General features: G+C 38.9%; 1 protein-coding gene across 4 annotated transcripts in view; it reads left to right on the forward strand.

The window, feature by feature from the left end:
* LOC131496668 (thiamine transporter 2-like) overlaps positions 1 to 15,077 on the forward strand; it is a 41,820-nt gene that overhangs the window by 19,538 nt on the left and 7,205 nt on the right. For all 4 annotated transcript variants that reach the window (XR_009254622.1, XM_058702486.1, XM_058702485.1 and 1 more), the window contains exons 4-5: positions 3,827 to 4,019; positions 10,280 to 10,421. Coding sequence is in view for 3 of the 4 variants with exons in the window: in XM_058702486.1 (XP_058558469.1) it covers positions 3,827 to 4,019; positions 10,280 to 10,421 (335 nt within the window). In the remaining variant the exon portion in view is untranslated. The remainder of the gene's footprint in view (positions 1 to 3,826; positions 4,020 to 10,279; positions 10,422 to 15,077) is intronic.

Consider the following 15,077-nt stretch of genomic DNA (forward strand, 5'->3'; position numbering starts at 1 on the left):
TAATACTTTTTACATTTTTAAGAGGAAGTTGTAAGGGGAAAAAAAACAGTATATGACAAGGGTTGTAAAAGTAATAAATCCAAGCAAGCAACCAAATAAAAACAAAGAAGGCTATGTGGCCCACAAGCCTAAAATATTTACTATTTGGGCCTTTATAGAATATAAGTCTTGAGATTAATGTAGTGGATTTCTAACCAGCATTTTTAAATCAAAGAACAGAATAGAAAATTTAGAACGGAATGGAATGGAATGGAATGGAATGGAATGGAATGGAATGGAATAGGATAGAACAGAATAGAATAGAATAGAGAATAGGGAGCATAGCAGCTTATGAGGATAAGTTTCATTTTATAAAAATACTGTTTACCCTCACATATAAGTGTACCAGTGGACATATGAAATACATTTCCTTTTCAGGCTATGGTCAAAGAAGTCTGAAAGCTACTGTTCTTTTTTTTTTTTTTTTTTTTAATTTTTTTTGTTAACGTTTATTTATTTTTGAGACAGGGAGAGACAGCATGAACGGGGGAGGGTCAGAGAGAAAGGGAGACACAGAATCTGAAACAGTCTCCAGGCTCTGAGCTGTTAGCACAGAGCCTGATGCGGGGCTCGAACTCACGGACCACGAGATCATGACCTGAGCCGAAGTCGGATGCTTAACCGACTGAGCCACCCAGGCGCCCCATGAAAGCTACTGTTCTAAGAGCTACTTTACCATTTCAAAGGTTCCCATCAAGACAACTTAAATAATATATTTAGATCTTTCCTTCATTCTACATGCGGGAATTTGCCAAAGCTTGTTGTCTTCTGATTAAGATTATTTTCCATACTCAGCTTCCCCATTACCTACCATATCCAAATATTTTCTAGAATAATAGTGAATCCAGCCTGGATTCTTACAATCTTCTACCCTACCTCTTCTCCGCAGCCAGGTTATTGTATTGTATAATTTTCTCTCTGGCCCTTCATATGTATTATACTTTCATTCAAATGTTTAGTAAGAGCCAGTAAGAAGTGCGTCCCTCCACAATAGCCCTTCACAAATAGTGATCTTTTTTTTTTTTAATGTTTTATTTATTCTTGAGAGAGAGAGAGTTAGAGCACGAGCGAGGGAGGGGCAGAGAGAGAGCGGGACACAGAATCGGAAGCAGGCTCCAGGCTCCGAGCCGTCAGCCCAGAGCCCGACGCGGGGCTCGAACTCACGGACCGCGAGATCATGACCTGAGCCGAAGTCGGACGCTTAACCGACTGCGCGACTCAGGCGCCCCAATAGTAATCTTTGATTATGGAGAAAATGGCAAGGTGGCAGAGGCGGGTGCTCCAAGAGACTATGTGCGTTTCTGAGTATTTATTGCTTCTCCTTGAGCTGACTGGCAAGTGTCTGCTTCAACCTTATTCACCTGTAGATGGATTTCTGATACTGCGTTTTGTCCACCAGAAAAGAGGCAGCAAGACTGAATGACCTTGAGAAGGTCTCTGGGGGATGGAGTGTTTCCAACTGTGCCACCAGATTCACCCTTCAAGCCTGTCCTGGGCTTCCTTCTTTTGAAAAATTTCCCTCCTGGCTGAGAAGCTACAGCACTTTTGGGGGGAATTTTAGATTCTTGCCCACGGACGCTTCCTTTTCCCCAGAACCTATTCTGTGCAGTTTGAAATACTTTTCCAAAGGGAGTGAGGTGAAAAGAGTGAGGGAAGGTGGGCTGACACAAGAGTTAATGGTCTAAAGTCAGAAGGGTAGAGGTCAGAGCTGTCTTTGAAGTGAGCCCAACAACGCACATGGATTTTCCTGACATAACAAAGCTTTCACATCAAATAAGACTTTGAAGATATTATTTTTGAAGTTGGGGTGTTCCACACCCACATATTTATTGAACATTTCAGGGTCCATTGTTGAGGCAAGAGTCTTCTCATTTCCCTTTCTAAAAATTCCATTTTGGCTCCTAGAAACCTGTTCTTGTATTTGTTTACCTTAAACCCATTTCCTCTCTAAGGACTTGCTCCTGGAGAAAAGGGAGGAAAAAAAAAAAATCCTCTTCTCTTCAGATAATGTGTAGAAAAGGTCAAGTGTTCATAAAGTTTATTCTTTAAAAGCCCCCTAAACACAGCTGTTCTTTAGTCTCTTTGTGATAGCGAGGATCCTAATTAGTGTCAAATTTTTAGGTAAAACCAGGAGAAAAAGGAGTGGTTTGCTGACTTAAGACCTCATGTAAACTAAGCCATGTCTTTAAGAAAGAAAGCTAAGGGTAGTAAGAAACCTGACAAATGGTTACTTTGTTCACAGCACGTTATAGGAACACATTATAAGAACGTGTATATAATGCACATTGTATCGATCTGTCCTAAGGATATGTCTAGGGACTACATGTTGGGCATGGGTCAAAGTTTCTCATCCTCAACAACATTGACATTTCGGTTGGGGAAATTCTTTGTCGTGGGGGGGGGGGGGGGCGTCCTGTGCATTGTAAGATGTTCCACAGCATCACTGGCCTTAACCCCCTAGATCCTGTTAGCATACCACCACCACCACCACCACCCCTGCCAAGTCATGAAAACCAAAACTGTCTTCAAATATTGCCATCTGTCCCCTGAAGGGCAAAAGACCCATGTGAGAACCACTGGGTTATGGCTTGTTTAAATTTGAGTTAGAATCAGTGTTTTTGCAATCCTTATCGCACTCTTATTAACACTACAAATTGATAGGTCCAGTTTCTCCAGTAGGCTATACTACTTTCAAGAGCAAGGATCCAACATTGACCACATTTTTCCACAGAGAAGCTCCAAAACATTTGATGGGTGAGTAGGTGAATGAGTGTGTGAACAAGTATAAAGGGGAATGATCAAACCAACAAATGGTGGGAAAGTGTATAGAGAGAATTCTTTAAAAGAAGTTTGGTACCTGTCAGGAATTTGAGGAAATTTTTAAATCAATGTTATAGAGAAGATAAAGAAAACAGAGACAGGGACACTGAGAGCGAGTCTCTCCTTGCTAGAGTAGCCGTAACGTGGCACAGAGAAAGACATGGAAGCAAGAGCTGGCATTCAGCTTGAAAAGCTTGGCGTCTCACTAGGTCACCAAGTATTCCCAATTTACCACTCCATACAGTCTGCTTTGTCTTGACTGAACTTTAGTCAGACTCCTCTCCTTACTACGGATCCCTGGACATTCTGCCTTCTCCAACTCTGAGTAAACACGACACAGTATGGAATGTGCCCCAGCCCCCATCAGTTTCTCCTGAAAATTAGCTGACCACAGCAGGACACTTTCCTATCAGACTCCCCTGATCATTTCCCCTTGCTTGTCCAGCTTCCCCTTCAAAGATCCTGCTTATGTCTGCTTGCCCTATAGTGAAGGATTACCCTATAAAAGAAAATCCCTTTTCTGTTTGATTTCAAGATGCTTGCAGATTTTGGCAATCAGAGTGTTCTATTACAAGCCTTTCTTCTAAATAAAGCCTCTCCCTATCAAAGTGTGAATTTGTTTTTGTTTGACACCAGATTTCTGAGCCTGAGTTTTATCCTCTGCAAAGGGAAGAAGAAAGGAAAAACTGGGCTCTACGGGTCCATTCCAGTGTGTGATTTATGGACACCCAAATTCAGTTGATCTATTTCAAACTTGAAGAGGAAAAGTTATGTACACTTCACAAAGCCAGATCAAGTGATTTTCATTCAATCGATGTTCACGATAAGTCTTTTTTTTTTTTTTTTTTTTTACCAAAGCCTGGAAATGCTTCAATTTCTATCCAATGTGAATTTTAACAAAGCGGCACGCTGCTTTGTTATGCATGGAATGACAAGATGTAATATACGTTGATTCCTTTCTTTCCAGGGGCTCTGGCAGCCTTCACAGCGGGCTGTGTGAAAGTCAATTGGAACCTCGCGGGAGAGCTGGCTCTGGCGATCTTCTCAGCGGCAGATGCAGGTTCTCTACTTCTCATGCATCACACAACTAATATTTGGGTGTGCTATGCCGGTTTTTTGATATTCAAGTCAAGTTACATGCTTCTCATAACGATAGCAGCGTAAGTATTTGTCATTTCTTTCTTTATCTAAATCTGAAGCAACAAAATATGTTTATTCTTCCAGTTCTTCTGAATGGCATTTGCAATGTTATATTTAATGCTAAATGTAAGCGACAACGGGGGGGGGGGGCAGGGGAGAGGCACCTGGGTGGCTTAGTCAGTTAAGCTTTGGACTCTTGGTTTCAGCTCCGGTCATGATCTCACTGTTTTTGAATTCGAGCCCTGTGTCGGGCTCCATGCTGATAGCCTGGGGCCTGCCTGGGATTCTCTATCTCCCTCTTTCTCTGCTCCTCTTTTTCTCTCTCTCTTTCTCTGTCTCTCTCTCTCAAAATAAATACATAAACTTAAAAAAAAATAAGAGACAATACAACTATATTCTTATTTTAACCAGCTCTCTCTTGGGACTTGGTTAAAGTTATTAATCAGGCAAAGAAAATTCAAAGTTCTCACAAGTAATAAACAGTGATATGCCCTTACATTTTGATTTTTTTATCTTTTTTTTATATTTTATTTACTTAATGGAATAATTTTATTGATTTTTTTTATTTTGTGGTCCTCTTTTTTTATTTATTTTAGTAAAAACACAGCATGAGATCTATGCCTCTTAGCAGACTTTTTTTTTTTAATTTTTTTTAACGTTTTTTAATTTATTTTTGAGACAGAGAGAGACAGAGCATGAACAGGGGAGGAGCAGAGAGAGAGGGAGACACAGAATCGGAGGCAGGCTCCAGGCTCTGAGCCATCAGCCCAGAGCCCAACGCGGGGCTCGAACCCACGGACCGTGAGATCGTGACCTGAGCTGAAGTCGGCCGCTTAACCGACTGAGCCACCCAGGCGCCCCGTTAGCAGACTTTTAAGTGCACTCTACAGTATTGCCGTCTATAGGCACAATGTTGTTCATCAGACCGCTAGAAATTTTTTATGTTGCATTACTGAAAGATCGGTATTTATACATTAAGTAGCAACTCTTCATTTTCCCCTCCACCCAGCCCCTGGAAACCACCATTCTTTCTATTCTTCGCTTCTTTGAATCTGATTACTTTAGACACCTCACATAAATGGAATCGTGCAACATTTGCCCTTCTATGACGGACACATTTTATGTAGCGGAATGTTTCCAGGTTTCATCCATGTTGTCCCAGATTGCAGAACTTCCTTCTTTTGAAGGGCAGATAGTAGTCATGTGTGTGTATATACCACATTGTCTTTATTCACGTCTTGGCTATTGAGAATAGCACTGTAACAAACATGGGAGTGCTCGTAGCTCTTCTAGACCCTGATTTCGATGCTGCTGGATAAATACTCGCAAGTGGGAGCTTCTGGATTGTAGGGTAGTTCTCTTTTTAACTTGTTGAGGAACCTCCGCACTATTTTGTATTCCCACCAGCAGTGTACCAGTGTTCCAGTTTCTGCACTTTGATTTTGGTTTCTTAGCAGCATCATTTAATAATCTGTGATTGTATCTAATTTTGACTAAGTTAGTTTGCACTCCCAATTTCCCCTACCTGCTTGAATAATCATGGCACATCGATTTCTTTTTGAAACAACTCATCGAATAGTCTCAGAGCAGTTGTAAAGGCGAAGCTGTTCTATAAAACCACATGTGAATATAATAAATGTTAAATGACACAGTGGTTTAAACATAGGAAATATTTTATCTAGATTAATGAAAAAGGAAAGAAAATGAGCTGAAGAGGTGATGAGTGTTGCCTAAAGGATTAGGTAGGTATAGCTCCTCCTTTCCTATGTGGCAATGTGTTTCATTTTAGTTAGGAAGTTGATCAGTGATAAAGCAAGCAGCTGAAATAGTTTCCTTGACCTAACATTATCAGCTGCATAATCTTGGATGTGCTCTTTGGCCTTAGACTTTTTTAGAGGCGTGTGGAACATCATGAAGTGAATCAATATATGCATTATGTAGTTCCAGAAGAAGAGAACACAAAGAGGGAGAAAAAAAACATGTAAAGACATAATGGCCAAAAAGTTCCCAAATTTGATGAAAAACATTACTTTACATATCCAAGAAACCATAAATATTAATTTAAAATGTTAATTTACACGTTCAAGGAGCTCACCCATGAACTCCATGTAACGTGTTTAGGTTTGAGCCTACCAGTTTGTTATTGTTTACTATTTGTCCCACCTGTTCATTTGTCTTTATTCTTTTTTTGAAGTCAATTGAGCTTTCGTATTAATTCCATTTTATTTCCTGTATTGGTTTTTCTTGGCTAAGTCTTTATGCCTTTAGTGGGATTAGGGTTCTTAACTCATCAGTTTTCCTTAAATTAATGTTGTACCACTTCTTGTCTAAATACTTTAGAGCAACATAATTCCATTTACTCCCTGTCCCTTGTACTGTTTCACAGATTTACTTCAGTAACTGTTATAAACCCTACAATACGTTATTATTCCATTTGCTATAAACTGAAAGTTATCTTTTAAAAATGAAGACAGGAAAAAATAATCTCTTAAGTTTGCTCACAGATTTACCTTTCTCAATACTTTTCATTTCTTTCTATATCCAAGTTTCCATCTGCTCTTGATTCCCTTCAGCCTGAAAACTTCCTTTAACATTTCTTGTAGTACAAACCTCCTGGTGACAATTTCTCTCAAATTTTATGCATTTAAAAATGAAGTTTACTGTCATTTCTAAGTACAGTTCTGCTGATCAGAATTCTTAGTTGATAGTGTTTTGTTATATTTTGTTTTGTTTTTCCGTTCAGCATGTTCAAGATTTATCCTTCCATTGTCTTTCAGCTTGCATTAAGGAGTTAGTTGTCATTCTCATTGCTGTTCCCCTAAATGTGATGGTAATTTTGCTCTAGGCTGCTTCTAAGATTTTCTGTTTTTATTTGGTTTTCAGAAGTTTGACTATACTTCTGTTTTCTTAATGGGATGGCGTGAGTTTTGGCTTACCCTGTTACTTTCTTATTGTTATTTCAGTCTTTTCTGACCTTCAACATCCTAACGAGATCTCTGTCTTCCCCCACTTTTGTTCTAGAAGATATTTGGAATTGTTTTGTGTTGTTTTGTTGTTTGTTTGTTTGTTTGTTTTGTCTTCGAAATCTAACTCTTGATTAGGAAAAAGAACTCAAGCCAAACCTGAATCCGTTTGGTTTAACGCTCAATGGCTATATGTAGGAAAATGGAGAATCTGAAAGTTAGCAACAATATTTTTTCAGAGTTATTTGTACTGTCCCCGGCCACAGCTTCTACACAATGAAAAGATAAAAGTATTATTCTTGAATGTTTCAGAACAGATTGGTTCACAGCCATCTGCATTTCTACTGCATACCATGAAGCAAGTCAATATTGTTCTACTAAAGAAACAAATAAGAAAATTTGAAGGAGAAAAAAGCTAGATTAACTGTCAGAATATGAGATGGTTTCGGAAAAAAAACACAACCCAAATGTTTTGGTGTATTGATAAATTCTCAGAATGATTTATTATAGACATACAGAAGTAGAGGGGTAAGTCACACGAATAGTAAGATGCTGCGATTCTGGGAGCCCGTGACGATGGAACTCATACACTGACCATCAGGGTTTTCCCAGACGGTATGTTCAGAGCATTCTACATAAAACTCAGTGATCATCTAATTTGTCCATTCAGTCAGGTGACTGTTAAGTTTAGTGAAGAATTATTTTAGACATAATTAACTTTGGCTACATTATTTAGATTATCTAATGACTGAGCAGCGCTCAACAGGTAGTATCTTAATGTCAGGATACACACTCACCGCGGGGAAAAGAAGAGAACCTAACTTCATAGATCTGTCAAATTTGGTGCTGAATGAAATTATCACACACATGTCCACCTTCAGAATACTGATTGAATATCATTTTCTCTGTAGGTGAATCCAATCACTCTAACTCCACTTAGATCTTATTACCTTCTCCAGCTTCTAAGAAGATTTTCAAATAAATTCGGCAAGTGTTGGAGACATGAATCTCTAGTACAAAGGGTTAGTGTTCAGATTTGGAAGGAATTCTAAGATAATTGACCAGCCATGGTTTCAACCATCATGTGATACAAGAAGTTCATAAAAAATAATTTGATTTTTCTACAAAAAGATATTTACTACCTATATCTTTTTCATGATAAAAACTGATAAAGTTAATTAAATATTAGTCAAAGCGGTTCTCTGGTAACAGTTAAATATTCCCTGTTGGAGTATAAGCTCTGTGAGGATAGAATCAAGCTAGTTCATTGTATACCTTGGTGTTTTACCCTAGTTCTTGCTTCATAATAAGCATTTGGTTAGTTAGCACTTCTTGAAAAAAAAAAAAAGTGAGTACAATAATGCAATATCAAAAAAAAAAAAAAACCTTTGGGCTATTGATTTTTTTTTAATTAAACCATCCTATTTTTTATAGGCACAAAGTAATGTGCTTTTAAAGTTCACTGATTTATTTTTGAGAAAGATCATGAGGGAGGGAGGGGCAAAAAGAGCGAGAGAGAGAATCCCAAGCAGGCTCCATGCTGTCAACACAGAACCCAATGTGGGGCTTGATCTCATGAAGTGTGAGATCAGAACCTGAGCCGAAATCAGGAGTCAGATTCTTAACCGACTGAGCCATCCCAGCACACCAATGTATTTTTTTTTAATGCTTTAGAAAACGTTGCTATTACTTTCCTTTAAGTTATAAGGTAAATTGATAAGTGCCAATCCTGTATTTCCACAATATGTGGCACATAAATGATCAAATAAAATTTCCAAGTGGTACTATCTTATAAAATTATAGACTATCTCAGAGGTTCATCTGTATTTAGTGCTAAATGCCTCACGGGTGAACGTGATACAATTCTCTTTCCAGGAACTTACCAGCCCTGGCCAGTGGTTGCTTTAGGCCTACATAGAAATAATCCAGTAGGAGCTTTGAAATAAGATTTTAATCAGGGGGTGCCTGGGTGGCTCAGTTGGTCAAGTGTCTGACTTTGGCTCAGGTCATGATCTCACCATTCGTGGTTTTGAGCCCCCTATTGGGCTCTGTGCTGACAGCTCGGAGCCTGGAGCCTGCTTCAGATTCTGTGTCTCCCTCTCTCTCTGCCCCTCTCCTGCTCATGCTCTGTCTCTCAAAAATAAATAATGTTTAAAAAATTTTAAAAACAAAAGATTTTAGTCAGTATTTCGGGTTTAGACTGAAAAAAACCTCAGGATTCAATGCCACAGTCAGCCTGATGTCAGTATTATGTCTCCATCTGAAGCCACCACATGTAAAGGTCTTATCCCAAACCAAGTAATCACTGATAAGCTGTTGAAGCATCTGTAAATATTAAATCAAGATTCCAACCTGGAATAATTTGCATACTAAAAGGGAAGCTGCCATTTGACTTAATCTAGGTTTCAAAAGCATCTGTCTCCTGTAACATTTCTTTCCAAAGGAACAATTGTTAGCTGAGCAAGAAAATCCCGAAATTATAAAGCCTATTTGGACCACCCGTTATATTCACTTTGTGGGATCTAGGATTATTTATGGGCTTTGCTATGTTTAATTGGTAAGTTTTTGCACTGAAATAATACATTTTCATTGAATCACATAATTTTTAAATGCTTGGATTGTTTTTTGCTGTGTGGATTTGGGGAGGGGATGTGAAAATAGTTAAAACTTTCCATTTGTTTTCATATTTTTAAATAGATTCAGGTTATAAATGTCTTAGCTAAATTAGGTGGAACAATTCTAATGCATACATGTCAGTCTTGCCTGGCTAACATTAAAAACCCAATAAATTATTTAAAATGAACTAATGCCAGATTGAATCAACTGTGAAAGAAAATAATTTGTGAGTTTTCCAGAGAAAAATTCCCCTATTAGACTCTGAAACCGCTAACGTAGACAGTCAATGATCCAGTGAACAATCTCCAAATAAATAAAAACTCATCAAAGGGGCTTGTGATTTACTCATTGATACGTCTAAGTTAAAAAGTGACTGATAAACCATAGCCACATCCAGTGATGTTCAGTGCTCCCTCGTTGCAGAACATTTGGAATATTTGGTTCAATTTTAGAAAAGGTTCATTCATTTTAAATTCTTAAAATACATCACATCGCATGGAATGTGAAAATACAACACGTCACTATTTCATTTACCCTTCACTCCTTTTTCTCTGCTAGAAGAGCTTTTAGCAAGAAACTGTCAACAGAAGCCTGGGCTTCCTGAGGGGAGCCAAGTCTTGGGAACAACACGATTCCTTGCTCTGTATTTAAAAGCCCACATATGTATGCTTTCAAAGCTCTTTCCATTTGTACAATGTTAGATTTCAGATTGCTGTTAACCTCAGTGTGGAACGCTATGCCCTGGTATTTGGAATCAACACCTTCGTTGCCTTGGTGATCCAGACTGTCATGACTATAGCTGTGGTTGACAACCAGGGACTGGGGCTTCCGGTCAGCATACAGGTAAGTGCATGATTCTGTGCTCTCAGTGACACAGAGGCATACTTTGGAAACTATACACACACACACACACACACACACACACACACATTTATATTATTATACATAGTAATCAGACTTTCTGAGATATAATTTTCATACAATAAATTGACACATAAATAAATGTATATACAGTTCTGTTAATTTAGGCAAAAACACAGCTGTGTAGCCACCACCACATGGAAATAAAGAAGAGTGCCTTCACCGAGAAAATGCCCATGTCCCTCTGCAGTCAGTCGCCTCTCTCCACAGCACCCCCAGAAACCCACTCATCACTTTTCTATCCCTATAGGTTTGTCATTTCAGAAAGTCATATAAATGGGGCACCTGGGTGGCTCAGTCAGTTGAGTGTCTGACTCTCGATTTCAGGCCAGGTCATGATCTCATGGTTCGTGAGATCGAGCCCCACATCGGGCTCTGTGCTGACAGCATGGAGCCTGCTTGGGATTCTCTCTCACCCTCTCTCTCTGCCCTTCCCCTGCTCGCTTGCTCTCATTCTTTCTCTCTCTCAAAATAAATAAGTATTTTTTTAAGTCATAAATGGAATCATAGTGTCTATAGCCTTTTGTTTCTGGCTTTTTTCATTTAGCATAGTGTCTTCAATGGAATAATTTTGTATTGAGAGATATAAACATGATGAGGTTAAGATATATTCTAGTTCTTTTTTATTTTTTTTAATTGTAGAGATATAGAGCACGTGCTCACACAAGCAGGAGAGAGGGGCAGACGCGGGGAGACAGAGAGAGAGAGAGAGAGAGAGAGAGAATCTCAAGCAGGCTTCACACTGAGCATAGAGCCCGACATGTGACTCAATCCCACGACCCTAGGATCATGATCTGAGCCAAAATCAAGAGTCGGACACCCAACCACTGGAGCCATCCAGGCACCCCAATGCATTCTATTTCTTAAGAAAATTTTTTATTAAACAGGTGACCTTTTCATTAAGTAGGTGCTAGAGTGAAAGAATGACCTAAAATAGAGCCATGAAGTCATTCCACTTTAAGTGGTTCTCATTACCCACAGCTAAAGGTTTTTCTTGCTCTGGCTAAAGTTCAATCTTATTAAAGCTTAGTTCACAAATTTCGTAAGCCTACTCAGTCTTACGGACAAAATGGTTGATCTTACATGTCTCTACATATCCAATGCAAATGTTTAGAATATTGAAATGTCTTCTTTAAAAAGAAAAAGAGAAAAAGAAGTCATTTCAAGAAACACAATTGACACCGGGACATTTAAGAAGTTTATTTTAAGGGAGCCTGGGTGGCTCAGTCGGTTAAGTGTCTGACTTCAGCTCAGGTCATGATCTCGCGGTCCGTGAGTTCGAGCCCCGCGTCGGGCTCTGTGCTGACAGCTCAGAGCCTGGAGCCTGTTTCAGATTCTGTGTCTCCCCCTGTCTCTGACCTTCCCCCCATTCATGCTCTCTCTCTCTGTCTCAAAAATAAATAAACTTAAAAAAAATTTTTTTTAAAAAGAGGTTCATTTTAATCTCACACTAGTTCAATAGAAAGAAAGACATCTTCATTGAATAAATACAACACTAAGATTGATTCAGACTCAATTCTTTTTGAGAACATAAAACAAGCAATTGTTAGTTTCTAACATAAAATTTAAATTCCTGGTTTATTACCCAGCTTGAAATTTGCTGTCCAGCTTTTTAGAAATTACTGGGTACGTGATGTGATCGAGAGAGCGCAAGCTTGAAAACAACCAAGAGTGGATTTGAACGTTGATGTTCATTAGTGATTTCTTAAGAACTTTTTATTTGGGAAAATTTCAAATGCATTTTAAAAATGGAGAGAATAGCGTCATGATGTCTCAGGCACCCATCACCCAAACTTAGCAATTATCGTTTTATGGCCAATCTTGTTTTCTCTGCACCTGCCACCCAGTTCTTCAGCCTTACCCTGGAGATGTAGTTTTGTTTTCATTTCTCAGTTTTCTGTTCCGTAACATGGAAAATATAAAACCTACTTTATGAGATCTTAGGTTAGATGCCCACCTGTAAAATACACCATTCCTGGCCGGTAGTGTACTCAATACATGGATACGTTCCTCTCTTTTCTTAATAGAAAAAAAAGAATAATTATTCACCTTAGTCAACACTGTTAGGATGCACTTATTTTTTCTAAGGCCTTCTTCATACATCACACCTCCAGATATTTCCTTCATTTTTCTACAAATCCATTGTGTCTTAATCTGAAATTAATGAATTCCTAGAACAGAAGGAGGCAAAATAGAACTTGAGAAGAAAATTGCCCGTCAATCTGCCTGTCCTCCTCTCTGCCACTATTTTGTGTAATCTGATTTAAACGACTGCCTTGTGGGAAAATCAATACATTTTGACCTTTCTGAGGAGTTCTCGCAAACATCAAGAGCTGGGGGTGAAAATTAAATTTGGCAGTAAAAGTCAAGCCCCACCTTTGTTTCCCCTGATAATTCAAGATTTCCAAATGGTTTTATCTTCGCAACAAAGGGGAATCTAGATTCGGGGCACTCCTATAAAATCTTTCATTATATTTCTATCTATCTTCTTTTGTAGCCTCTGCCAATATCCTCAATGCTGGCACAATTTTCACAGAGGTTCTTTCATGTAAGTTACTTAATGTAAAACTCAACTCCTGAGTAAAGGACTAGTTTACCTGGATGCCAGAGCCGGGTAAGCAAAAAATATTTAGTCCAAAGGCGTAACAGAAGACAAATCCTATTTCTATAAAATATTCCCCAGACAAAAGAAGTCTCATTGCAGATCCCTGGTTTTGAAAAGCAACCTTCTTAAAAATTGATTTTGGGTAAGAATCTGATTGAATATGCTTGAATTAAACTTTGGAGAGCCAAGAATATACAGGTATATTGATTAATAACTCCCAAATCTCAATCCTAAATGCCTATTTGTCATTGATTATGCACTTACGATAGCCCATGAGCTTCCTACTATAATTTCAAGTGCCATTTTAAAAGATTGGAATCTAAAAAATAGAAAATACAACCTAAGTCAGCATTTTCATATGACTTAGAGATTCAGCAGAGAGAAGTCTGTGTTGAGACATCCTGAACTAAGTCCCCCATTTTCTCATTATTTCTCAAACTGTTATCACAGAATAAGCTTTTTATAACTTTCTCAATTTAAAAGGACCATAGAGATCTTGAAAAGAGGTTCCACGTACATCTTTGAATATTACTAAAAGGCTAAGGGGAAAAGGCCCATGAGAAAAGTTAAAAGCATCTTTTTACCTCATCTAGAAAAAGCTAAGGAGTAATTGAGCTAGTTGTGTAAGAAGTGGTAACTTTAAAGCGTGTCTTTACTAAAGACCTAAGATAATACTGCGGTATACTGATGATATAAAATAATTTTCTGGGGAAGTTTCGTTTTTTAAAAAAAATAAGTGAAATCCATTAAGTCTAAAGTTATGAGGGACTTTTGCAGGGAATGGGTGAGTAACACACAACTCCAAAAAGGCTGATTTTTTAAAAAGTACTCTTTTTGTCAGGTGAAAGTGGGGATAACACCTCACAAGTTTCACGCCAAGACACCCAACTATTTCCAGGTTGGTTACCCGTTACTATAGCCCTCCATCCCTCCCATCCCCAGACCCCGCTCCCCCCTCCAAGTTGCAGAGATACCCCTTGGAATGGGCAACACATTGGTAACCAGAAATTTCATGTTGATTGTGGGAGATGCCATTCATTCAACTCCCATTCATGAATCTCATTACCCTCCTTCTCCCTGGATAGTCTTGAGGCTTAAGCTATGAAGAGCAACGCTTGATGTCGTAAGGGAGGAAAAATATTGTTTCTTCCTACCCTACTTGGTTGTCAGCTGGGTCTCTGTAACAAAGATTAACAAAAGTACGCAACTGTGTTTGATTATAAGTTTTATGTAACGCGGGAGCCTTCATGAGGAAGTGAAGACACAAAGAAATAGTTAAGCTGGAGTGTTTCTATGCTAGATTTGATAAAGAGTAGAGAGTTGGGGGAAAAAAATACGATAGGACAAGAAGGTTACGAGCTAAGAATAGTAAGCGGGGGAAGCTTCACACAGCCTGTTCATTCAGATTTCTTTCCGTGTCCTTTTATCTTCGGAGATAAGGATGTTCCTTTCCTCCGAATATAGACACTAGGGTCTTATGACCTGCTCCAGGGGACGGTCAGAAAGTCCTTCCTGCACCTGCTATATCTCAAATTCCTTCAGTTAAAAAATATTCACTATGCCAAAGTGCCATATTTGGGGGTAAATTGTCCTGAACCCTATCACCAGCAAGTGGGGGGAAGTACACATGAAAAAGAAAAGGGAAAGGGCATTGGTGTAAAGTGATCCCTCAATGTCATAAAAACCACAGCTGCCGCCCTGCTCTGTCTCCCCTGTCCTCACTGAGAAATGCAAAATGATCCTCGCCAGCTCTCTTGGCAGGAAGCCACTGCACTCAGCCACTCTGGGACCAGATGGACCCTGATTACGCACTCCATTAGATTATCTGGCTGGGATAACTGGTACTTTCGTCTGCCTTAAATTAAATAAAAATTAGAATCATGAAAATGGATTTTTAGTTTTAACCCCAAAGGGCTTAATAAGGGAAGGGGCACTCTAAACAGAAAGATTATCTCACGAAAAGGAGAACGGCG

Source organism: Neofelis nebulosa, chromosome 2, assembly GCF_028018385.1.
Source record: "Neofelis nebulosa isolate mNeoNeb1 chromosome 2, mNeoNeb1.pri, whole genome shotgun sequence".
In the NCBI taxonomy this organism is placed as follows: domain Eukaryota; kingdom Metazoa; phylum Chordata; class Mammalia; order Carnivora; family Felidae; genus Neofelis; species Neofelis nebulosa.